The sequence below is a fragment of the Onychomys torridus genome, chromosome 1, assembly GCF_903995425.1.
Source record: "Onychomys torridus chromosome 1, mOncTor1.1, whole genome shotgun sequence".
Taxonomy (NCBI): Eukaryota; Metazoa; Chordata; class Mammalia; order Rodentia; family Cricetidae; genus Onychomys; species Onychomys torridus.
This window is the reverse complement of record NC_050443.1, coordinates 33971276-33995655: the sequence shown is the minus strand read 5'-3', so window position 1 is coordinate 33995655 and position 24380 is coordinate 33971276. Positions and strand designations below refer to the sequence as shown.

General features: G+C 47.8%; 1 protein-coding gene across 7 annotated transcripts in view; it reads right to left on the bottom strand.

The window, feature by feature from the left end:
• Nucleotides 1-24380, bottom strand: part of Nav2 (neuron navigator 2) — a 349974-nt gene that overhangs the window by 237805 nt on the left and 87789 nt on the right. For all 7 annotated transcript variants that reach the window (XM_036181890.1, XM_036181892.1, XM_036181904.1 and 4 more), the window contains exon 2: nucleotides 4723-4840. In XM_036181890.1, the coding sequence (XP_036037783.1) occupies nucleotides 4723-4840 (118 nt within the window). The remainder of the gene's footprint in view (nucleotides 1-4722; nucleotides 4841-24380) is intronic.

The window sequence follows — 24380 nt, the reverse complement described above, 5'->3', positions numbered from 1 at the left end:
CCCATGTGGTTGTATGTGGAGGTGGGGCTGAGGTGGGGTGATGTAGTCATGAAGACAAAGCCTTCATGAATGGCATAAGAGAGACCCTGATAAGAGAGGCTCCAGAGAGACTTCTCACCCCACCACCCCCTCCGCCATGCCCGGCTTGCAGTGAGTAAAATTCCTACCCCCACTCCTCTCAGCTTTTCCTGAACCTCACTGTGTGCCAGCTCCAGATCTAGAGAGGACAAAGCCCAAGACCACCATAGCTGGAGTAATAGAGGTCCCTCTAATGTGGCTGGGCAGCCGGGGAAGTATCAGGAAGAACTGGGCTCTGGAGCATGAACAGGAACACACCAGTCCAAGGGTAGCCACTGAAGTCCAGCACATTACAAGCATGGCCAGTAGGACGCTAATTCTGGAAAACTGCTGTGTGGATATCCATTTGAATGCATTGGTGTCCACATACAAATACACTCTACATTTTCTCATAATGAGTATATAAAGGGGGACCACTGACTTCAGAATTCAAGAGGAGGAACGCTGGATTGTTCACGTGCACACCAAGATCAGAAAGTCTTACTCCTCCCCCATCAGGAGAGCCACCATTGGATAGTGGTGTGGTTTTCATATGAAATGCTAGCCTGTGATAGCACACTTTGAATCCTAGCACTCCGGAGGCAGAGGCAGGGGGATCTCTTTTGAGTTTCAGGCCAGCCTGGTCTACAGAGAGAGTTCCAGGCCAACCAGTGCTATGTAGTAAGACCCCCGTCTCAACACATAAAACAAAACAAAGTCCCCTCACAGGCTCATGTGTCTGAACACTTGGTCCCCAGCTGGGACATGTTGGGAAGGGTTGTAGGACTCTTAGGAGGTGAGCCTTGTTGGAGGAAGAGGGTCGCTGGGGGGAGGGACTTGAGCTTTTCTGCTTTCCTTTTCTTCCCAAGTATGGATGCAGTGTGGGCAGCCAGTCTCCTGCGCCTGCCACCATACCTTCCTTGACATGATGGACTATATCTTTCTGCAACTGAAAGCCAGGATAAGCTGCTTCTCCTTTCAGGGCCTCTGTCAAGTGGTTTATCCAAGCAACGAGAAAGCCTCAAAGACTAAAACTGTGCAAGAGTTGCTGACACTGGCGGAGAGGCGCTGCCTTCCCGGTTCCCATCTTGTAGACCTCTGTGCATGCGCAGAGCACAGACGTAAGCCCAGGCGTGGAGCAGTCAGGGAAACAGTAGTGTGCCAGCACCTGGCCACCCTTGGGAAGCCCCCCAGCCAGAGCTGCCCTCTTCTGGAGCCTGAGGTGCCCCAAAGGCTACTGTTAGGTGATGAGCATCCCTCATCTGAGAATCTGAAATCCAAATTGCTCCAAAATCTGAAATTTTTCAAGAATCAACCTGATGCTGCATGTAGAAAGTTCCACACTATTAACCTTTTGTTTCACATACAAAAATTATCTAAATCACTAAGTTAAGCTATCTTCAAGCCTTGTATATATACAAAGTGCCTACGAAACATAAGATGTCTTTCTTAGACTTAAAACTTTTCCAACATATCACATGTACATGGAAATATATCAAAGTCCAAAAATCTGAAATTCCAAACACATGTAAACCCAAGCCTTTGGATATGAGAATCCCTGTCGTACTAACCTGAGCCTCCAGAACCATAGATCAGCAGCCTAGTTCCAAATGAGCCATTCAGCTGAGTAACTCAGGGAAGCCTCTGATGCTCCTGAGCAATGATAAAACCGATCGATCGCTCACCTTCGTAACAGTGTTTAGCAAACTGACAGTACACATCCTATCATGAGCATCTTTGGAGTCTGTCGTAGGCATGACTAATCAACTCTGACACATCCTCTTTCCTTTGCCTACTGTTCAGACAGCTGCTACTGAGTACTATCCCAGAGCATATCAATTTCACATATTTCTTATTTGATCTCTAAGGTTGCATTTCATGAAACACTCACAAAGAACAGAAAACAAGGGTGGCTGACCCACTTTCAAGTCAGAGCTGGGAGATGGCTAAGTCAGTAAAGTACCTGCTGTGCAAATATGAGGACCTGAGTTCAGATCCCCAGAACCTACAAAAAAAGCCAGGCAGAGTGGTGCATGCTTATAACCCCAGGGCTGCAGAGGCAGAGAGAGGTGGGTTCCTGAAGTCCATTGGCCAGCCAGTCTAGGTGAATTAATGACCCTGTCTCAAAAAGAAAAAAAGAAACAAACAAAACAACAGAAGTGGAGGGGCAGGAGCAATATCACTGTGGTTAAGAGTACTTGCTGCTCTTACAGAAGACCTGAGTTTGGTTCCCATCATCATGTCAGTTGGCTTACAACTACACACACACACACACACACACACACACACACACACACACACACACAAAGAAAAAAAAAAGAAAAGAAAAAGAAAAAAAAACTAATAAAATAAACCTTCAAAGAAAGTAAATAAAGGTGGGGAATGATTAAGTAAGGTACCTTACATTGACCTCTGGCCTCCACACACACGGACATACACCTACCTCATGCACACACTTACATACCAACACTAACAAATACATATACCAAAACAACAGAGAGGGGCAGTGGGGAAACAGAGGCAACAGAAGCAGAGTAAGTTCCCACAGCTGTGAGACACGGACTAAGGCAGAGAAAGACACCCACCCTCCCACCCCACCCCCTGCATTATCCTTTCTCCATTTTCTCTCTTGCTGACAGCTGAAACCTGGGAGGGCTCCCAGCAGAATCAGACAGCATCACTACCCCTAGGTAGACCTAAAGGAGGTCAGGTGCCAGCCACAGGCCTGCTGACCTCAAACCCCAGATCACAACTTCAGCAAAGATACAGAGAAGGTGGTACCAGAGCCCCCAGTGATGTGAGCCCTGGACATCCATCTCCATCCCCAGGGAGGGAATGAGGTGCACTGAGGTGAACTGAAGTAAAGGCAGCAGCTGCACCAGGGATAAAGTCTCACATAGGCTCTACTCCTCACGGAGCCCCCATTTCCCCATCCGTAAAATGGGAAATCTATTACTTCCTTCCTAGGGGCAGAGGAATCTACACAAGAAAACCGTCTTAAAGAATGTGGTATGTGCAATGATGGAGAGCAGGAGGAAGAGGGGGGATTGGAAGAACGTAGTGCACCACAGTTTAGGTGTTCTCCCACAATGCATGCTGTGCTAGCCATGCCCAGTACAATCCTCTCCCTGAGTGCAGGCAGGACCTGTAACTCCAACATTATGGAAGAGTCCATCCGGGACAATTGCTCCGGAGACTGGCTCCCTTGCTGTCACTGAAGGAGCGAGATTCCTGTGTAGTAAGAAGCTATAAGAGCAGCTGCTAGAAATGAGGGTGATTGCTAGCTGGTAGTCAGCAAGAAGCCAGGACCCAGAGTCCCACAGTCACAAGGAAATGAGTGCCATCAGTAATTCAATTAAGCATGAAAGCAAACCCTTTTCCAGACAGTCCCTACATGAGGATGTGGCCCTGAACATACTGTGACCACAGCTGGACCTCGTTGATGCATGGAAGCTGTGGGACAATAAAGACATGGTTTGTGTGTGTGTGTTGGGGTGAGAGGGGGTGGTTTATTTGATTGATTTTTCAAGACAGGCTTTCTCTGTGTAGCCCTGGCTGTCTTGGAACTCGCTCTGTAGACCAGGCTAGCCTCAAACTCAGAGATCCACCTGCCTCTGCCTCCTGAGCATTGGAGATTAAAGCATGTGCCACTGCTGCTGGCTAAGACATGTTTTAAATGGCTGCCTTTGTGATGACTGGTTATAAACAGCAAGAGAAAAGTAGTCCAGGGATGGGAGGGGAAAGGAGAAGCCAATCACAGAAATTACTGCTAAGGCAGAGGGCACCCTCCTTTTCTGTCAGTGGCAGGCCACACTTCCAGCCTGGGCCCACTGCCTGTGTTTCTGTGGAGCTCCCTGAGCATCAACCACAATTCTTTCTAATAGACCGCCACAGCTCTGACTCCCAGGCAGGACTGGAGGCCCAAGGCAGTGCCGTGGCCGGCATCCACCCACTGATATGCCTGCCCCTACCAGCTCAGGTCCAAGGCATGAACATCCCAGTGCTTAAGCTCCTTTGCCCTAGTATTAAAACCAGAGACCACCAACCATCTCTTGAGCTTTAGTCTTTGATTTCTCAGCCCTTGTTAGAGTTGGCAGGATTAAACAGCCCTGTATTTTCTTTTCCTTTTTGAAGTATGCCCAAGGTTTTCCAAAAATGAACATGCAAATTGAAGAAAGAAAGTCAGACAGGAGACAAAAAAACAAAACCAAACCAGGTAGAGTGCCCCTTCAAGGCCCCCAGCTTTCCCCCTCTGACCCTAGACATTCTTTTCCAAGATGATCAAGATGATCCTGTGTGATTTTTCTTCTTTTGACAGCACAGACTGGCCTAAAACTTCCTGTGTAGCAAGAATGGGCTTGAATGTCTGATCCTGCCTCTGTGTGCTAGGTCACCAAACCTGCTGGCATGCATCACCATACTGGGTTCATGCAGTGCTAGGGATGGGACCTGGGGCTTGCATGCTAGTCGAGTATTCTACCAAGTGAGCTATGCCTCTAACCCCGCTGAGTTTGAACAGAAACAGCAAGCTGGGCTCCACACAATCAGAATCAAAACAAAATCAAGGGCATGGTCAACATGAGAGGGGCAGAGAGGTCAGGGTTCCCATTTCCTCAGCCCACTGGATCTTTCTGGACTGGCCCTCAAAGGGAAATATGAACTTACCTACAACCTGGATGATCTGGGCCAGGAGCACACCATCGGTCACATCTTGCTGGAGGTCCTTAATGAGGCGTTTGTGGCCAGATTTGGCGAGGTAATGATTGGCCCAATCGGTGTAGATCTGCAAAAAAAAAAAAAGCACACAGACAACCTTAGGAATCTGGGAAGAGCCCACTGCAGGTCAGAGGCAGCTTCTGGGACCCATGCTTGGGTGCCACAGTCACTGTCCAGCTGGAGAACTTCAGAGTCGCCAGAGCCATTAACATTCAGTGCATTGTGCTGGCTAGGCATTCAGCTAGCTGCAACAGTCCTCTCTATTGAGAAAGCTGTGTCAGGGCCTGGGGAAAAGCTAAAGAGGTTGTCAAAACATGCAGAGACCTGAATAGGCCATGGGACAAGGAACTAACAGTTTTCTCCAGACGGCTTTGAGACACTGCAGCTCTAAACACAAGTGGGGCCTCTCCCACCCCTTCTCAACTTTTTCACTTTATAGAGAAAACGTATGGGGAGGTTACCACCCAATGGGCATCTTTGAACAGGCCATTTTTAGGGCAAGGAGGGCTATTGAGTAAGCAGAGTTCTCAGGAGCCTGGCTCTCTTGTAAAGCAGCCAAGAGGGAAACACAGAGTCCTACCATCACACACGTGGAAGTGGAGCTAACTACGGCCTTGCCATCTTTGAAGATTTAACCAGGTTAATTAAAAGCCAGCTGCAATTTTTACTGTCATGATTCTATAAGTAAAACCCAACTAATTCCAATACCTGCTGTGGGACTTCTCACCCTGCAGAGATAATGTCAAACTTTACAAAAGACCAGCCACAAAAGTATGAGTGTACCAATTCTAACTTGGAGAAGCAGCAAATTCATTGTTTACATCCATGTTTGACTCCTCCCCAGACTGCCAATTTATCCAAGACGAAGAGAGAGCTGGTAAAGAAAGAGATCTTTCACTTTCTTGGTGTTTTGTTTTGTTTTGGACTTACATAGAGCTAAGGCTGGGCTCAAACTGTCTATGTAGCCAAGGATGACCTTGAACTTCCAATCCTCCTGCTCAGTAGTATGATGGTAAGTGTGCATCACCATATATGCTGTTATACAGTTCTGGGGAGCAAACCCAGGGCTTCATACATGCTAGGCAAGCAGTCTAACAATTGAGCTACATTTCCAGGTTCATCTTCAATTCATTTAATTCATATAATTCAATTCAATAAATTTAGAGAAAGCTAAGGGATTGAAATACCACAGTAGCAGTTAAAATGGGCAAACTAAAATTTAAGCAGTTAACAAATGGAATTATTCAGAGGGAGAGATGAAGAAAAACATGAAAAGGAAAGGAGACAGACCTGGGTTCTGGTCCCAGTTAGGAAGATAGCCCTAAGGAAGAGACCTGGGTCTGTTGAATTCAGTGATGTTCCACAAGTCAGTACAACAGCACAGGGCAGACAGAATGCTGGATAGCTGGATGACCACAGGGAGCCACCAAACCCATCTGAGAAGTTTGCGTGTCTGTGAGATGAGACCAGTACTGTGCTTCCTGGCTATGGTGGGTACTGAACCAACCAATCAATGCATTTGAAGGCAAGTTCTGGTTTTTTGTTTTAAGACAGGGTCTCTCTACATAGCCCTGGCTGTCCTGGAACTCAGTCTGTAGACGAGGCTGGCCTTGACCTCACAGAGATCTGTCTGCCTCTGTCTCTCAAGTGCTGGGATTAAAGGTGTGCACCGTGAGACCCAGCTAAAATCAAGTTCTTTTCCAAAAAATTGGATCTTAACAAATCTCAGCCAAGACAATGCAATGCCTGCTTCATTTAAAGCCTCCCTAACCATGCTCCATCTACGAACTCAACCAAGCCTCTACATTCTCTACATTCTGTGGACATGATTGCAGTAGCCACTTGTCAGTAGAGAAAACTGAAGTGTAGAAAGGTAAAATACTTTGTCAAGGTCATCATAGGTTGCAGGGCCGGGAGGGGACCCACACTGAGTTGTCCTAGCCTCCCCTACACATTCGTCAACATTGCTTCACTGAATAGTCTCTGTGAGGTCATTCATCTCATGACACCTCATAGGCTCATTCCTCTATTCAGTATACCGAAAGAGTTCAAATTCAAAAACAAGTCAAGACCCAAGGCTGGCTCTTTGCCTTGCTATCTGAATGCCATGGAGAAAGCCACCCAACCTTTCTGAGCTTCCATTTATTTACCAAAACTGAAACCTTGAACTGGATCCAAGGTAAACCCTTCCTTATGTTGACTTTTCTCAGGCATTTTGTCACAGTGATGGAAAGATGACGGGCACATTTGCCAGCCAAGAAGGCCAGTACCTTCAGGAGTCTCTCAAAATGCAGAGGCATCTCACCAGCCATGTGAGAGAGACCACTGTAAAATATAGAAATTTAAAGTCATGTGCCCAAGGACTCAGCTGAGTGAGAAGTCCACCTATGTCCCTCCCAGGTGGCTACAGTTCTTCAAAGTGGGCATGCTGATTAGAAAGCCAAGCCCTTATGTGACTCCACACATTCCAGTGGGAAGATAGGGTCAGGCCACCTTTTCTCCAGGAGTGTATATACATATGTGCACACATACATGCATACATACATGCAAGCGTACACAGGGTGAAGACATAGAGAGACTATGCAGGTATCAGGTACACAGAACCTTTTAATAGACAAAGTGGACAAAAATGACCCTCCCTACTCCAAAATAAGAATTCTTACTACTCATATAATCCCAGAATTCCTAGTAAGACTTTGGGTTTGAGGCCAGTCTGGGCTACATAGCAAGTTCAAGGCCAGTGTCCTAGTCTGTTACTGTGATAAAAACATTAACCAAAAGCAACTTGGGGATAAAAGGGTTTTTTAAGCTTATGGGTCACAGTCCATCAGCAGAGAAGCCAGGGCAGGAACCTGGAGGTAGGAACTAAAGCAGAGACCACAGAGAAATGATGCTCACTGGCTTGCTCCTCATGGCTTGCTTAGCCTGCTTTCTTATACCATCCAGGACCACCTGCCCAGAGCAGCACTCATTAATCATTAATTAAGACTATGTCCCACAAACTTGCCTACAGGTCAATATGATGGAAGTACTTTCTCAGTTACAGTTCCCCCTTCTCTGGTGGCACTAGCTTGTATCACACTGATGGGGAAAAAGGCAATGCAAAAAACAAAAACAAACAAACAACAAACAAAAACCTCACACAACATCAACTAACCAACACAAGCTGCCTAGTGAGCCCTTGACTCAAAAAGAAAAAAAAAATATCAAGGGTTAGCAGAGGGATAGTTCAGTGAGAGAGTGCTTACCTAGCTGGTGTAAAGCCCTGGGTTTGATCCTCAACACTGTAAAACCAACCCAAAAGCTTTCCTGTGAACTATAACACCCCTGGCAGTACTCACAGTGCTGTGCTGAGGTCACCATGGTCTGCTCAAAGCAGCTACCTACTTCCTAGCAAAAGTAAACTTTCCACATTATCACTCAAGATATTTCATGTGCCCACTCTTCCCAGAATGCCCTCAACCCTCAAAGGGGAATGGGGGACAGTGTATGTGGAAAGGCACAATACAGACCCTCAGGATCTGACCAAGCTGCCTCTGGCTCAAGGCAAGTTAATTCCTAATAATCTTTTATTCTTTGGTGTCTGAGTTATTTTTCTATTTCTCTGAAGAGACACCATGACCAAAGGAACTTATTTAATTGGAGGCTTGCCTACAATTTCAGAGGGTAAGCCCAAGACCATCATGGCGGGGGGGTGGGGGGGGGGGGGGGGGGGGGGGCGGGCAGGGAAGCAGGCAGGCAGGTATGGCACAGAAGCAGTAGCTGAGGGTTTTACATCTGATCCACAGGTGGAAGTAGAAAGACTAGGCTTGGCCTGCACTTCTGAAACCTCAAAGCCCACCCCCAGTGACACACCTCTTCCAACAAGGCCACACATCCTAATCCTTCCCAAAAGTTTATAATTTTACTAACTAGGGGCCAAGAATTCAAAATATATAAGCCTGTGGGGGCCATTCTCACATAAACCATCACACTCAGCTTCATCACCCATAAAATGGGGACTATATCAAATATACTATAAGGTGGTACTGGCAAGTCATGGCCCAGACTAATGCTAGCTGGGCACCTGTTTCTGCTACTAAAGTTCATGCGACACAGCCACATCCTTTTGTGGTCTCTGGCTGCTTTCATGGCACTAAAGCAATGCTGAGCAGTTGTGACAGAGATCTCTGGCCCATAAAAACCTCAAATATTTGCATCTGACTCTTCCTAATAGTCTGCCAGTCTATGCTCCCACAAGCCAGTGAGCTGACATGCCTGCACTGAGCTAGTGTTCAGCGGCAATCGCTACCATCCACCCCAGGAAAATTCATCAGCTATCCTGTCTCCACACTGCTGCTGCTTCCCCGACTCGGGGGCTCCCTGGCTCAACTCCAGGGCCTGCCCTTCCATAAAATCGCTCTTAGTTTCCTGATCCAACCCTCAAGTTCCCAGCACCAGATGTGGGCAAGCACCATATCTGGCCCATCTTCACATGTCTGGCAGAGCCTCTCAGAGAAGTTGGCACATGGCAGGAGGCCATTATGTGCCTGCTGGGTCAAGCTGAATGGAATGAAAAAGAGCAGGCCTTGGGAAGATGATTGCCCATGAAAACAAAGGATATGGGTTCTTGGTGAGTCTTCAAACCAGAATTTCTTTATAAATTAAAAAGAGATAAGGGGGCTGGAAAGATGGCTCAGAGATTAAGATCACTGGCTGCTCTTCCAGAGGATGGAGTAGGGTAGGAAAGCATTCAGTTCCCAATACCCACAGAGTGACTCACAGCCATTTGCTACTCAACTCCAGTTCTAGGGAATCCAGTCCTCTCTTCTGGCCTCTGCAGGCTCTGCATGCAAATAGTGCATATATATACATGTAGGCAAAGCACACAGGTACATTAAAAAAATGTTTTGTTTTGTTTTTTAAAGAGAAGAGTGCGGGTATAATGGTTATTCTTAGTTGTCAACTTTACTACATCTGGAATTGACTAAAACCAAAGTAGCTGGGTACACCTGTGAGGGATTTTCCTTGATTGAATCACTTGAAGTGGGAAGTCCTATCCCAAATCTGAATCTTTTGAGGTGAGAAAGTCACCTTTGATCTGGACCACACCTCCTGGTGACAGCCTATATAAGGACAAGGAAGAAGGAAGCCTTTGCTCTTTGCCTGTTTGTCCTCACTTAACAGGCAAGTCCCTTCTATCAGTGGCATTAGAGCCTATTTTTTGGTCTTTGGGATCCCAGCACATCCTTCCTCCTGGAGTGAACAACTGCGTGGTTCTTGGAATTTCTATCAGGAGACAGCCATTATTGGAATAGTTGAGCCATATCTTGTAAGTCATTCAAATAAATTGTATGTATGATAGATAGATAGATAGATAGATAGATAGATAGATAGATACATAGATAGATAGATAGATGGATGGATGGGTGGGTGGGTGGGCGGATGGATGGATGGATGGATGGGTGGGTGGGTGGGCGGATGGATGGATGGATGGGTGGATAGGTGGGTGGGTGGGTGGGTGGGCGGATGGATGGATGGATGGATAGATAGATAGATAAGATAGATTTACTGAAGGGACACTAGCCCACTTGAGCATGTGGCTCTGGCAGGCCTAGCCCTTCTCCCCCATTCCTTCTGCCTTGCTAAAAACATTAGATTACATTCCTAAAGCTAGTCATTAAGGTCTATTCTCTTACTTGGTTACTTCCTCCTCCTGAGGCTGACTTTACCAAAGTCCAGCAATCAAAAGTGCCATCCTGCCCCCTTTGGTTCACCTAATTAACATGCCCAATTAGAACTAAACACCTCATCCTAACACAGGGTTTCCCCCTTTACCTTTATAAACCACCATTTGCCTATGGGCCACACCTGTCTTCCCTGTATCCAGAGGCAGTCTTTTGCCCCTCCAGGAAAAATATCCCTTCTTGCTTTCTCTTGCCCCCTTCCCCTTCACCACAGTACCCCAGCCTATTCTAATACAGACCTCCCCTTTTCCCCCCTCTTAAAAAAAGTTCACCTGCAAGGTCATTTGCTGCTGTTTTTCTGCCTGAGTCAGAAAGCAGCCACTGTAACTTTTCCTCCCCACTTAATAAAGAATCTTTCTGTGAAAATATGTGATAAGGTGTGTTTGAGCCTAATCTGGGGCCCAGGAGGAAGCCCCCGCTTTGTGGGGTTCTCCTTCATTTATTTTATCAGTTCTGTTTCTCTAGAGAACCCTGACTAATGGAGCAGGAAAATCAACTATCCCATTCAAGCTTAACCATCAGGACAATCTAACTTGGATCCTTAATAATTTGGAATTTCCTTCCTCTCCCATTCCCAGCTCTTGACTCTGGAAGACATGAGCCACTCAGATTTATTTTTAAAGTCAGCTGCTGTAGGCCATGCTAAGTGTGGCCATAAGCTCAGTCCCATCTCCTTTACTTGGTGTCTCAGTCAATCACACAAATTACACAGGCTTCCAAGGGACACTGTGCTGACTAGTTTTTATGTCAACTAGACACAGCCAGAGTCATCTGCGAGGAGGGAACCTCAACTGAGAAAATGCTTCCATAAGATCTGGCTGTAGTCGGGCTGTGGTGGAGCACGCCTTTAATCCCAGCACTCAGGGAGGCAAAGGCACGTGGATCTCTGTGAGTTCGAGGCCTGCCTGGTCTACAGCTTGAGCTCCAGGACAGCCAGAGCTACATAAAGAAACCCTGTCTCAAACAGAACAAAACAAAAACAAAAACAACAACAAAAATCAGGCAAGCCTGTAGAGCATTCTCTTAATTAGTGATGAATGTGAGAGGTCCAGCATTGTGGATGGGGACACCCTGGGCTGGTGGTCCTGGGTTCTATAAGAAAGCAGGTTGAGCAAGCCATGGGCAACGAGCCAGTAGGCAGCATTCCTCCACGGCTTTGGCCTTTGTTTGAGTTCTGGCCCTGACTTCCTTCAATGAACAGTGATGTAGAGATGGCAGCAGAATAAACCCTTTTCCCCCAGCTTGCCTTTGATAATGGTGTTGATCACAGCAGTAGAGACCCTAGCTACTCATCCTTGACCCATTCCTCAGCGCCTGCAACTCTGCAACAGTGGTTTAAAGTGTGTTTGGAAGTTTTCAAGCCAGGGTGAGAACCTAAGGCTTGGGTAGTTAAAGAATGTCTCCAAGGCTCTCATTCTCCCAATAATAGGAACTTGGAGACCACTGCTGCTTTGTGCAGACACTCAATGATCCTTGTTTTGCCCCAAGAGGGTACCTGTGAGTTTTCAACACAGCACAACTTTAGTGGAGAAAGAACAAAACCACCATCCCCAGTTGGATTTCAAATCACCAAACCAGTCCAAGGTAAAATGAGTCCCAGGACAGTCTCACTCTGAGCCTGCATCATTCCATGTCACTGACCTCCATTTCCCCAACCCTCTACCCAAAGCTTCTGTGTGCACACGTGATGTTCCTAGAGAAGCCTCTGTTAAAGTAAATCGGAGGGGGAGGGGAAGAAGGAGGCCCAGGCAGCAAATGGGGGCTTTCTACAGACCCTGGCAAGATTCCAGAGTGCCAAGTTCACTTGCCTCTCAGTCCATATCAGTCCCTGTCACTGGGGTTAAACCCAAAGGGGAGGTTTTTGACAATCAGTGAAGTAAGGATCTGATTACCAGACGACACTGACACTGCTGGACGAAGTTGGGGGGAGGGATAATAATGTCTCCAAGTTTGGACTTCAATTTGCTCTCAAATGAGAGGAGGCCATTCTGTAATGAGGAATCCCACAGCGGGGGGGGGGGGGGGTACTGCACCAGCAAAGCGAGAATGGAGGCATAGAAAGCAGGCTAGAAATACAGGCTGGGGCATCACACAGAAGGCAGGGTACCAAGAGAGCCATTTCTGGGGAACTAGGGTAAGAGGCGTCTCGGAAAGAAATGCCAACACTGAGATTGGTGGTGGGATGAAGCAGTCATTTGGCATCTGCAGTGGCTTCCTGTGTGTTCGTTGTAAAGGAGATGCTACCGTCTGGCTTTGAGTCAAGACTTGGGTCATGCCATCAAGATAACATCCTGAGCACTGTGCAGTCAAATGTCTTGGCTCTGGTTACACACTGCTACAAAAATGATAGCATACCAGCTGATGGGGTGTTCTCACTGTTTTTGACTATAGCAAGGTCAGAGCTTCCTCATTTGATGCCAGCTTGAGGGGGATAAAAATGCACATTTGTTATCCCAGAAAAGGGTGACATATGCGTTTCTGCATCACCAGCCAAACAGAGAAAGAGGAGCTGAGCACAGAGAAGCAAAATCTTCTGTTTGGGGCTGCACAGCAGAGTGGGGCTGGGCCAGAACACCAGTTCTGCCCCTTGGTTGTTCATTAGAGTTCACTTCTGCCCAGGGTCCTCAGAGCTCCCTGATGCCCAGTCTCCACTCCCATCTTTGGCATGCGATACATCACTCTAGTCTCAAAGGGAACACTTGCAGCTTCATGTCTACACGTGGACCAGGCTGAGCTACATTTAGTGGATCTTGTCTCCTGTGGGCCTCAGTGTCCCTTACAGTTCAGCTGGCACACAGGTGCCTTAAACACAAGATGAGATCACATATGTAACCAGATAACAGTGTCAGTATCTAGCACAATCTACTAAATACAAAGCTGTTGTTAATACTCCAGTTAGATAGCAAGCTTTAGAGGAAATGTCATTTCTGGTGGCAGAAAGAGGCCACTCTTTTCAGAGCCTCACATTTTTTCAGCTATTCAATTGGTAATTTTCCCAAGGAGATTACACTGAGATCTGTAACACAGCCTGCTTTTCATTGCCACAACTTCCTCTTTTCTTGGCCGCCCAGGGGCATCACTATGAACACAAGGCTGTTGTGATATACCCAGGGATACCCCTAGGGCCACTAAGTCAGATGAACTCTCCTTTAAAGATTTTTGAACACCATGCATCTCTAGCAGCCTGGTAAGTAGAGGCCTAGCACCCCAGCAGTGGGAAGGAAGAAGCAGAAGACAATCTGAGACTAGCCTGGGATATATAGAGGCCTATCTCAAAAAAAAAAAAAAAAAAAAAAAAAAAAAAGAGCAGGGATTGTTCAATGACTTAGCCTCAAGGAAAACACATAGGTTGGGGGGACCTTCTGGACCTTTGTGCTGATTTCAAGTTAGAAAGACTTGGCTCCTCCAGAGAGAAGACCCTACCAGAAAGCTGGGCTGCAGAAGCCGAGAGATGTGACTGGGTTCTCTGTACCCCCTGACATGAGCACAGATGTACTCTATTGCCAGCCACTGCTCCTGGGGTACACTCTGAATAGAGCCAGCAAATAGCATGGGCATGGAACCCTGTCTGGACTCAGAAGAAGGCAGGTATAGGGGGCCACCCACTGGTTCCCTCCCTTCTCACCTGCAGCAATCTTGCCTACATCACCACCAGATTTATTTCTACTCCCCAATACCCACTAGTACATATGCCTTACTTCCCAAGGGACCTGCATATGAACACATAGAGCAAGGCACCGCAGTGGCATAGCTGTTCGCTAATGTCAACTTTAGTCTTTCCCTCCAAAGCTGGGATCTAGCTCTGAGTGCTGCACGTGTGTCTTGGTGCATTGAGCAAAGACTTCCTGAACCGCAAAACTGTGTGGGGTGCTGCTCTGACTGCCATATGCAAGCCAACTGTCACCTCGTTTCAAACATGCCTCCATGACTTCCTAGCAGGGTGATCCTCCATAATAATTATGGAGTTTTCTCGCCAGTAAAATGGGTCAACTCCTTATCTGGGTTACTGTGAGGTCATGAGAACATTTACTGGTTCCTGGTTCCTAGTATAGGCTGACTGTGCTCTCTGTGAGCATAATGACCAGGAAGAAAGTGGATGACACCATATGGACACTGGGCAAGTAAGACATTCCTTTGTTCTCATCTCGCCTTTGAGGAAGGTATCATTTCTCCCAAACTGAGACACTAAGAGCTTGTAGCAGTGACCCTTCATTGTCAACTCAACTGATTTGGAGTCACCCAGAAGACACCCGTGAAGGTCTTTCCAGAGGGAATTAACTAAGGAAGGAAGATTAACCCCGAATGTGGCAATGCCATCCTACAGACTGGAGTTTTGGACTGAATGAAAAGGGGGAAAGAAGCAAGCAAGCTGAGCATCTGCATCTGTGACCCTCGGCTTCCTCACTGTGGATATGATGTGGCCCTCTGCTTCCTCACTGTGGATATGATGTGACCCTCGGCTTCCTCACTGTGGATATGATGTGACCCTCGGCTTCCTCACTGTGGATATGATGTGACCCTCGGCTTCCTCACTGTGGATATGATGTGACCCTCTGCTTCCTCACTGTGGATATGATGTGACCAGCTGCTTCCTCACTGTGGATATGATGTGGCCCTCTGCTTCCTCACTGTGGATATGATGTGACCCTCTGCTTCCTCACTGTGGATATGATGTGACCAGCTGCTTGCGGTCCCACTGCCACGACTTCCCATGAAAACACAGGGCAAAAGAGACCCTTCGTTCACGCTGCTTTTTGTCGGGGTCTTTGGTTTCACTGACGAGAAAAACTACTAATATAGAAGTCAAAGGATTTCCTCAGAGCTAAAGAAAGTGGGCAGTGGTGGCTGTGGTGCCTAAGGGCACTGCACCATTTGTGAGGGGGTCACACTGAGTGCACAAGGCACCACAGAGGGTCACAAGTCACAGCAGTGTGGGAAAAGCTGTGAGAGGGGATGTTTGCACAATAGCCATCACAGCGCCACCGCCCGTCCCTGGGAAAGGGGCTGGACACTTGTCACTGGCTACTGACAGACCTACCTTCACAGGGACGCTGACACTTTCCCATGTCACCACGGCATCAAGCAAACAAAATTTCACAACAGCATTAGGAGAACAAAAATAAATATGCCAATATAACACATGCCACCTTTGTAGGGTTGTGCTCAGGGGTAAAGTCCCCCTTGTTCTTCCAGTCTGTAGAGCCAGGCTGACTTGGGACCCTGTGCAGAGAATGCTGGGGTTGGGCCTGGGAACAGCCCAGAGCCACACAATGGTGGCATTGTATGTTGGGAACATGAATAAGCTACAGGTGGGTGTGCACAGCAACTCCAGAAGTTTTGAAACCTTGCCTTCAGAAAGAAAGGGAAAAAAAAAAAAAAAAGCCAGGCTGCTGAAGGTGTAGGGAGGAACTGGCCACATCTTAAGGATGAGCATGTAGGTGTCTGCTTCCTCCACACCCCAGCTAATCCACATACAATGCCCAGGATCATCCTCCCTACACCCTGCTCTCCCACAGCACATGATGCTCTGCCCCACTCACTTACCTGAGCACTGCCACCCATGTGCTGGTGGCACGTGCCTCTACCCAAGGCCTACTGAATGCCAGTCATGACTGTGGTCTCATAGGCAACCTTTCCCACTGCAGTACCAGCAGCGGACAGGCAGTCTTCCTAGTTGGCTAGTCCAAGCTTTCCAAAGTCTAAAATATTTCCTGACACACAGCAGGAGCTTTCTAAATTGATGTTGAGTAAGTAACTGCTCATGTATCTCATCTGTGGTAGTCAATCTTAATCAGCTTGACTGGAGTTGGGATCACTGTGAAAACACACCTTTGTGTGTGTGTGTGTGAAGGAGTTTTCAGAATGGTTTAGAGGTAGAGGGAAGACTGCTCTGAATATGAGCAGCATTATTCCATGGGCTGGGGTCCTAGACTGAATACTAAAGAGACTGTAAGCTGAGCGCCCATCAATTACTCTCTGCTTCCTGCCTGTGGATACAATGTGTCCAACTACCTCCTGCTCCTGGACAGTGAGCTGTATCTCCAATTGTGAGTCCAAATACACACTTTCTCTCTGAAACTGTTTCTGCCAGGTACTTTGTCTCAGTGAGGAGAAAAGTAAACCAGTATAAAACAGGAAGAGAACAACAACAGAACAGGTTCTGAAAGGTCACAGTCAATCCAGTCACAGCCAATCCCAAGTAAAACTCTAGGTGACCCTGGAAGTCCAAAAGTAGACTCAGCATCTCCCAAGGGCCTCCTGGGAAGGGCAAAGAAGGCCTCATAAGGATGGATGTTGGAATAAGTACTGCACATTTCTGAATAAAATCAGGTCCCTCGTCAACCTTAGGATGCAAAAATGAACAACAAATTCCAGCAGCTCCAAGAGAGAGATACCAAATAGAACTTCCCAAGTACTGGCTCCCTCCTCCTACATCCACAGGGTACCAAGTTATTCTTTCTCATCTCCTATTGTGATGTGCAGGGTGGAATCAAGTCCTCCCAGCAGGTGGCTAGGGCAGCTGTAGACAAGCAGCATAAGCCTCCCTTTAACAACAAATATCAGTGGACCCATCTGGCAGGGCAGCCACACCAAAGGGTGGTGAGAACCCAGACATGATGCAGACCTCTCTGACTGGTCCCAGACTTGTTAGGCAGGAGGCTAGCTCTGGGAGGGACTGACCAATGAGACCCCAAAAAGGAGATATAAGGAACAATAGGAGATAGCAGTGAACTCCAGCTAGGTCAGCTCACACTGGCTTCTGGGACTTCCTTCCTCATGAGGAGAGCAGGTGCAGAGCGCTGCTTCCCGCTAGTGAACTTTTCAGCCACAGGCACCTTCAACCCCTACATATGGCCTTTAACTTTATATACTGACTTGGGCTGAATTCTAGGTAAAATGGGATTCCAGGAAGAATATATGCCCCTTTCCTTAGAAGTACCTGGAAGAGACACGTGGGAGAAGCCATCAGGGATAGGAGATATAAGCCCCAAGCCCACCAGACCACCACTGCTAGAGATGGCTAAGTGGTCAAGAGCACTTGTTGCTCTTCCAGAGGACCCAGGTTTGGTTTCCAGCACCGACATGGCAGCTCACAACCACCCTTAACTCCAGTTCCAGGGGACACAGCACCCTCTTCTGGCCTGCATGGGCTCTCAGTGCATGCAGACAAAACATCCATACGAATAAAATAAAATTTTTGAAACATTTTAAAAAGAAAGCATGCTTGCTATGTCGTGGGTTTGCAGGCCCTCTTCCTTGTAGTTGCGAGGTAAATTTATGCTTCTATCTAATGTCTGCCTCTATGCTCCTTGGCACCTAGGTCAGGCCAAGCTGGATCATGTGGTATTAAGCACCCCCCCACACATACACACTCACATACTGAAAACCTGTAACAGCAGAATCCCCCTTTGTTCTGTGGATTTGAAGGGAAGGTTCTCTTTTCCCCTATAAGGTTGCATTATAGCTGCCTATGGTCATGATGCTGTTGTCTCTCCTGATATTCCAGGGACTGAAGAGTTTGTTTCTTCCTTCAGAAACCCTGTCTTGCTATAGATAGGTGGTGGCTATCTATCCCAGTAAAGCTGCTCCTTGGATCTAAAGGCCTGCTCTCCTGCACCAGGGCCCCATTTTGGAGTGATTCTGAAGGATAATCTCAGGTAAGCTCCTTCCTAGGAAGCTGCATTTTAAGTTATTTATTTTGAGAAAAAAAAAGAGAGAGAGAGATCGCTTTATTTTATGTGTAAAGACGTTTTACCTGCATGTCTGTATGCACACCATGTGTGTATGTCCCGGTCACAAAAATGCATTAGATCCCTTGGAACTGGAGTTGCAGATGGTTGTAAGCCACCATGTGGATTCTGGAAACTGAACCTGGGTTCTCTGCAAGTTCTTAACCACTGAGCCATCTCTTTAGCCCCTTCAGTTTAAGTTATCACATACTTTTTTGAACCAAGAGGCTTGATGCTGAGGCTTTGTGACCTTAGGTAAATTACGACTCCATGAACCTCAGCTTCCCCATCTATATAGTGGGATAATAGTCTTAATTACACATAGCAACAGCTGCTTCATCTACTAGAAGGTGCCTAACACAGAACTGGGACCTTTAACTACTAGTTCCTCTTCTCAGTTGCCATCCACCAGCCCATAAATGTCACCTGTTCCCTTCCACGTGTCCCTCAGCAGGTGTTCTCAGCTTGAACACCCTCCTCATCCCTGCCCAGGGGAAACACATCAGAGAGCAAGCCTGCCAGCTTTTCTCCTCTTTCTCTAAAATCCCAGCACAACCCGTAAACAAGCCTGCAGTCCAGGGGGCCTTCTACCCCTGGAGCCTTCTGGAGCCTGGTTCCTGCAAATGCATACTCCATATATGGAGTAAAATCCTGCTCAAATCCCTGGCTGGAAAGCCATCAGCAGCCCATTTTCAACTCCTGACAGAGAACTTTGTACTTCATTCACAGGGCCAGTGGCTAGGAGCCTGGCTATCCTAAAAAGCAAATCTGCATCTGAAAGATCAGTGCACCACAGAATCCCCGGGCAAACAGATAGTGACTCGAGGGACTGGGGGGGTGGGGGGGGGGGTGAGAGGGGAAAGGGACGTGCAGAGAGGGTGCAGAGGAACACTGGGGAATGCGCAGGTGTATCGGAGTGGGGGAAAAGACATCAATGGACTGGGGAATTGGATGAATGGGTGAGTTAGAAGATTCCGTTGCCCTTCACTTGCTAAATCATAAAGCCCATGAAAACAAGTTATTTCATGTACCTTAAACCAGTCACAGAAGAGGCGCCTGGAAGGCACACTTTGCTGAGAGGCACTTTTCATGCTTGTAGGATCCACCAGATCATAGATGTCTAAAGCACAGTTTAAAAGAACAGTGACAGAAAGAAGGAAGTGACTGTAAAAAATTTCTAAGAACTTTGGGGATTGGCTCACTTAGACATTATGCTCAAATCATGAACGCTTCCGATCAAATTACATTGTAAAGTGGTAATGAATACTCAGAACTCATCGTCTCCTAATTATTTCACCACAACTTACTGTTGCTGAAGCTCCTGGGGTAAGCAGCAGTTGCTGCTCTCCTGGCTGGGTGGGAGGATTCACCCCGAGGGAGCCGGGCAAGTGCTGCCTGCCAGGCGTTTGCCCCGAGAGCCAAGTGTGGACCATCGCCGAGTGAATGCAGGTGGGAGAGGCAAAGAAGGATGAGTTATTTATTGTTCTCCCTCCTCCCACCCCAAGAGGGAGATTTGTTTTGTAGATGGCAGAGCATGAATATGCAAATGCAAGGCAGTAGAAGCTGCAAGAAAAAGTTTTGCATGAGAATTCGGGGAGGCAGGTGGGGTTTGGGACTGCCCCCAGAAAGGGGAGGCTGTGTGGGTGGGGCAAAATGGAGGGCACCCCACCAATCAAGTCCTGTCCAATTTACCCTCTCCTGGAAAATCTTCCATAAAATCTATGTATCTTCCCTGGGTTTCTAGGGCAAGTAGAGGATTCAGGAATAAAAAGACTGATGTCAAGTTGTGCTTCCCAGTGTGTAAAGGGACAGGAAAGAACAAGCCAAAGCTGTGGTTAGGTTATTTCTGGTTCAGGTCCTATGACCCACTGGGTGCACAGTGAGCTTGCAACAACCCTCTGCAGCTCCACCTTGCCTGGCTCAGCATCATGGCTGATACTTCTCAAGTCTCCATCTTGGAACTGGCCTCCTTTGCTCTCCCTGCCCCCTGAACTGACTGCCGCCCACTGAGGCACCCACTGCCACCCACTGCCACCCAAGTGGCCTGCTCAGGTGCTCCTCATTCCCTCCATTGGCCTTGGCTCTGTCCCTGCCTGGCCTGGGTGACCCAAACTCACCTGACCCTTGTTCCTTTCCATCAGGGCTGAGGGGTCTGAAGAGGCACAGAGCTCTCTCATTGAAGAGAATGAGTCATTCTCCCCAACTAGCATTTACATTTCCAGCTCAGTCTGGGATTTAGCATTGGGAGAGTGGATGTGAGGGAGGATGTATCTATGCAATCGATCTGGAAAGCCTGCCAGGAGTGGTTTTTGTCTTGTAAAAGGGGTTGTTGTTGTTGTTGTTGTTGTTAACTTTTAAAAATTATCTTATGTGTTTGGATGGTCTGTTTGAATGTGTGTCTGTGACTATGTGTGTGCTTGGTGTGGAAGCCAGGAAAATGCATTGGATCCCCTAGAACTGGAGTTACACAGGCAAGTGTACAGAGTTGATTAAAATTTCCAATAGCCAGTCTCAACCATGTTTAGAAAAAACCTGAGTGGTGGTTGGTGGTTTAAGGAAAGATTGACGCACCCAGACTGTTGCAGGTAGGAGTCCAGAGAGGTGCAGGGCACAAGGCAAAGGCAAGCTAGTAGGGCCCTCCTGTGGTTGCACCCACAAAAAAGTAGAAGCTAGATTGCTCAGAGCTCAGGAATATGATATGCGTGCACATGCATTATATCTAAATACATACATACACACAGATTCATACCATTTTACTCAAGGGATGTATCAACCATTAATAGCCATTCATGAAGTATTGACTTTGAGATGCTCAGGTACAGACGTTTCAGCCCCAAAGCATTTGGTTAGGAGAGCTGGCATTGTATGATGAAGTTATTCTGAAATTCACAAACTCTCAAGCATGTGTGAGCGATATGCAGGGAATTCTACATTGTAAAGTGAAACCTGGAGTCAAGTCCTGGCTTCAGCCTCTTCATACACTCAGGCCAGGTAAGTCACACACACCCTTCCACCTTCCAGTACTGGAAGTCAACACCCAAGCATGGCCCCTGGCAGGCAGTTAGTGAAGGACCGGGATGCCTCTCAGGAAGACACTGCCAGACTCCAGAAAGTCTGACACTGTCCTAAGGGTCCAAGCACCACGTGTCACTTGTCAGAGAGAATAAGGACTTGCCTGACAGATACACTTCTGTGTTGTGGGTGGGAAGGTTGTGTGGAAGTAACTTAAAAAACTCTGGACTGCAGGCCGTTCCCAGCAGTGCCTGGCGCTGCCCTACCCTAGGAATACATTCCACTCTCCGTCCCCACATGGGAGCCTCGTTCCTTTCTCAGCAGCTCCACAGCTAAGAGACTTGGCTTCTGTAGAAGTGACCATTGTGCCTTGTGCCCTGGGCCATTCTCCAGCCCAGATGTCAGAGCTCCCAGGCCTAGGAGGACGTCCCAGGTTGCTATGTTTTGTGTTTTCACAATAGGCTTTTAGCAGGAAGAAGGGCTGTCCCCTACCCAGTGGACAGTGTGGCCTGGACACAAAAGGACAGTTTGCACAAGATTACTGTTTATTCTAGAATCCTGGAAGGAAGCCCTGATGGCTTCATCTCAGGAAGAATAATGGCGTCCTCACATCAAAGCTGTGTCTGCCTCCCGTCTACAGGACTCACACGATCCACCCTTAGCTGTGTTGGAAGACAGAGTGGGAGCCTGTGAGTGTCCCATGGAATACATAAGGCCACTGGGGCCAACACAGATCAGCATCAGCACCACAGACTAAGTCTTCTAGTTCAGTCCATACACCATTACATCACAAGGGAGTTACAGAAGCCATCTTTTTTCATTCTGATAGCCAAGATCTTGGAGAGAACTTTCTAGAAGAAACTTAAGGAAGTATGCAGTTCCTAAGAAAGGGGAAATTGACTCTTGTGCCTATCCAGGCTCAGCAGGGGATGGAAATACCCACCCATGCACACCAGTTGTGTTTGTCAAGGCTCAAAACACATTAATAGCCTCCTCCTTGCGAAGTCTATTTTTAACAGCCTACCTCAAAAGAAATCCATTCCACAGGGCAATGAGTCTGCAGCTCAGGAGTTAACAAATACAACCCCCAAGACTGCCGGGCCTACACAGTATTAGACATTTAAAGTCAAGGAAACTTGTTGCCTGCTCCTTGGCAACCTTGTTGCTTTGATGAGTTAGCACATCAGGAGAATGGAGCAACAAGAAGATGGAAAAGGGTTGGCAAGATGCCTTGGCCAGTAAAGGCACTTTGCTGTGCAAGTCTGGTGCTGGGAGTTCAATCCCTGGAAGACACAAAGGCAGAGGAGATGCTGACTCCATGGAGATTTTCTATGAGAAGAGTCAGGAGTGGGGATGCAGGGGGGAGAGCTCAGCACAGCAGGTGGTCCCAACCCTTCCCTTACATCATTCATATTCCTGCAACACAGTGTCTGCTCACTAGGCAGATGCTGTAGGGGTTAAACATTTGACAGTACACCAGTGTACGTCCAGTTATATATACAGTAATCGCTAAGTACACAGGAACTCTTCCCCAAGCAAGGCATGCCACCTTGGGATGCTAATGCTGCCCCAGAAGTTGCACTAGAGGCTCAATGGGGAGGGGGAAGAGAAGCTTGGGGAGGGGTACACTACATCATTTCTAAAGAATAAGCTAAGGAGGAGCTCCCAGACATGAGGCTATAGCCTGGTGACCACTCTCTCAGACCATATCAAAGGGGCCACTCTGATTGTTAGATCACACTGCTATGCTGCCAGTGTCCAGGATGGCCATTAACCCTAGGTGACGAGAATCATCTGAATGCTAAGGAGGTACTGAAGAAGAAAAGTACACCTCGCCTCTTTGCTCTGTGAACACACACTCCCACGTGGATTCTTCACAAGTGGGAGGCTAGGTTGTCTTGGCCAGGGGCAGGAGTGGTTGTAGTACCCTTATGAAATATGCCCAGCAGAGTCACAGCTTGGCAGGTATGGTGGTGCATGCTTTTAATCCCTGCACTCAAGAGGCAGAGCCAGGAGGATCTGAGTTCGGGGCCAGCCTGGTCTACAGAGCAAGGTCCAGGAAAGCCAGGGCTACACAAAGAAACCTGGAAGGTGAGGGGAGAGAGAGAGAGAGAGAGAGAGAGAGAGAGAGAGAGAGAGAGAGAGAGACACGAGGGTCTGAAGATGTAGGAACTCCTTCCAGTTCCGCCTCAAATTCTTCCCATAACTGAAGCCCTCTGGACTACCTGACACTTCCAAACCTTGACACAAGCTCATCTTTCTCCCCTTTGCACCTGCTGAGGCCCCATTAAGAAGCCAGATGGAAATGGCTACACCTGCTGCCATGGTGACCCTGCTCATCTGGTCTTCGGCATGCCCTGACCACCAATAACTTCTAGACAGACGCTTCTCCATCTGCTTTAAAAATACACACCTAGCCTTCCTGCCACCAGGACATATGACACAGGAATCAACAGGGAGAGAAGTAGAAGAGAGAGATCTCAGAGAACTCACAGCCTCACACAGGATGGACAATAAACCAGAACCATCTCTAAACAAAAGCCCAACTTAAACAAGATTTACCAGCTCTCCCCAGAGCCCCTGCCAATGTCCCTCACTTGCTCACCCCTTTATAATGGTCACAGGAATCACGACTTTGGTCCCGGGCAGGGACCCATACGTTGATACTTATAGGCATAACTGGACCCCTGCTGGCAGGCAGTAGTGTGATCCTCAGTAGTCAGCAGCCGGTGCCCTCTCTGGGGGTGTTTAGTTCAAAGCAGTGTGGAGGCGTGTGAAGCCTCAGAGGTTAATTTTAGCTGTGGTCAGATTTCCTTACACGGGCCACCTCCTGAACAGCCGCAGCTTATGTTACCCCAACCCATGGGCGGCCTCCTGGCCCCCTGCCCTGGCTCCTTGCTGCTGCGATTCCTGCACCTCCATCACCCCCACCGGATTCCCTTCACCCTCTAAAATAATCCAGCTCTCTGTGCTTACATTTTCTTGACACATTCAGGGGAAATACATCACGGTTTCTTTGACTGCACCACGCAAACAAACCTGGGGAGCCCTTCCCCCTCAGCCTGTGCTTGGCAAAGACTACCCTGGAAGCCCAGGCCAAGCAAACTTCACTGAAGTCTACAGGCTTCTGGCTCCTGCA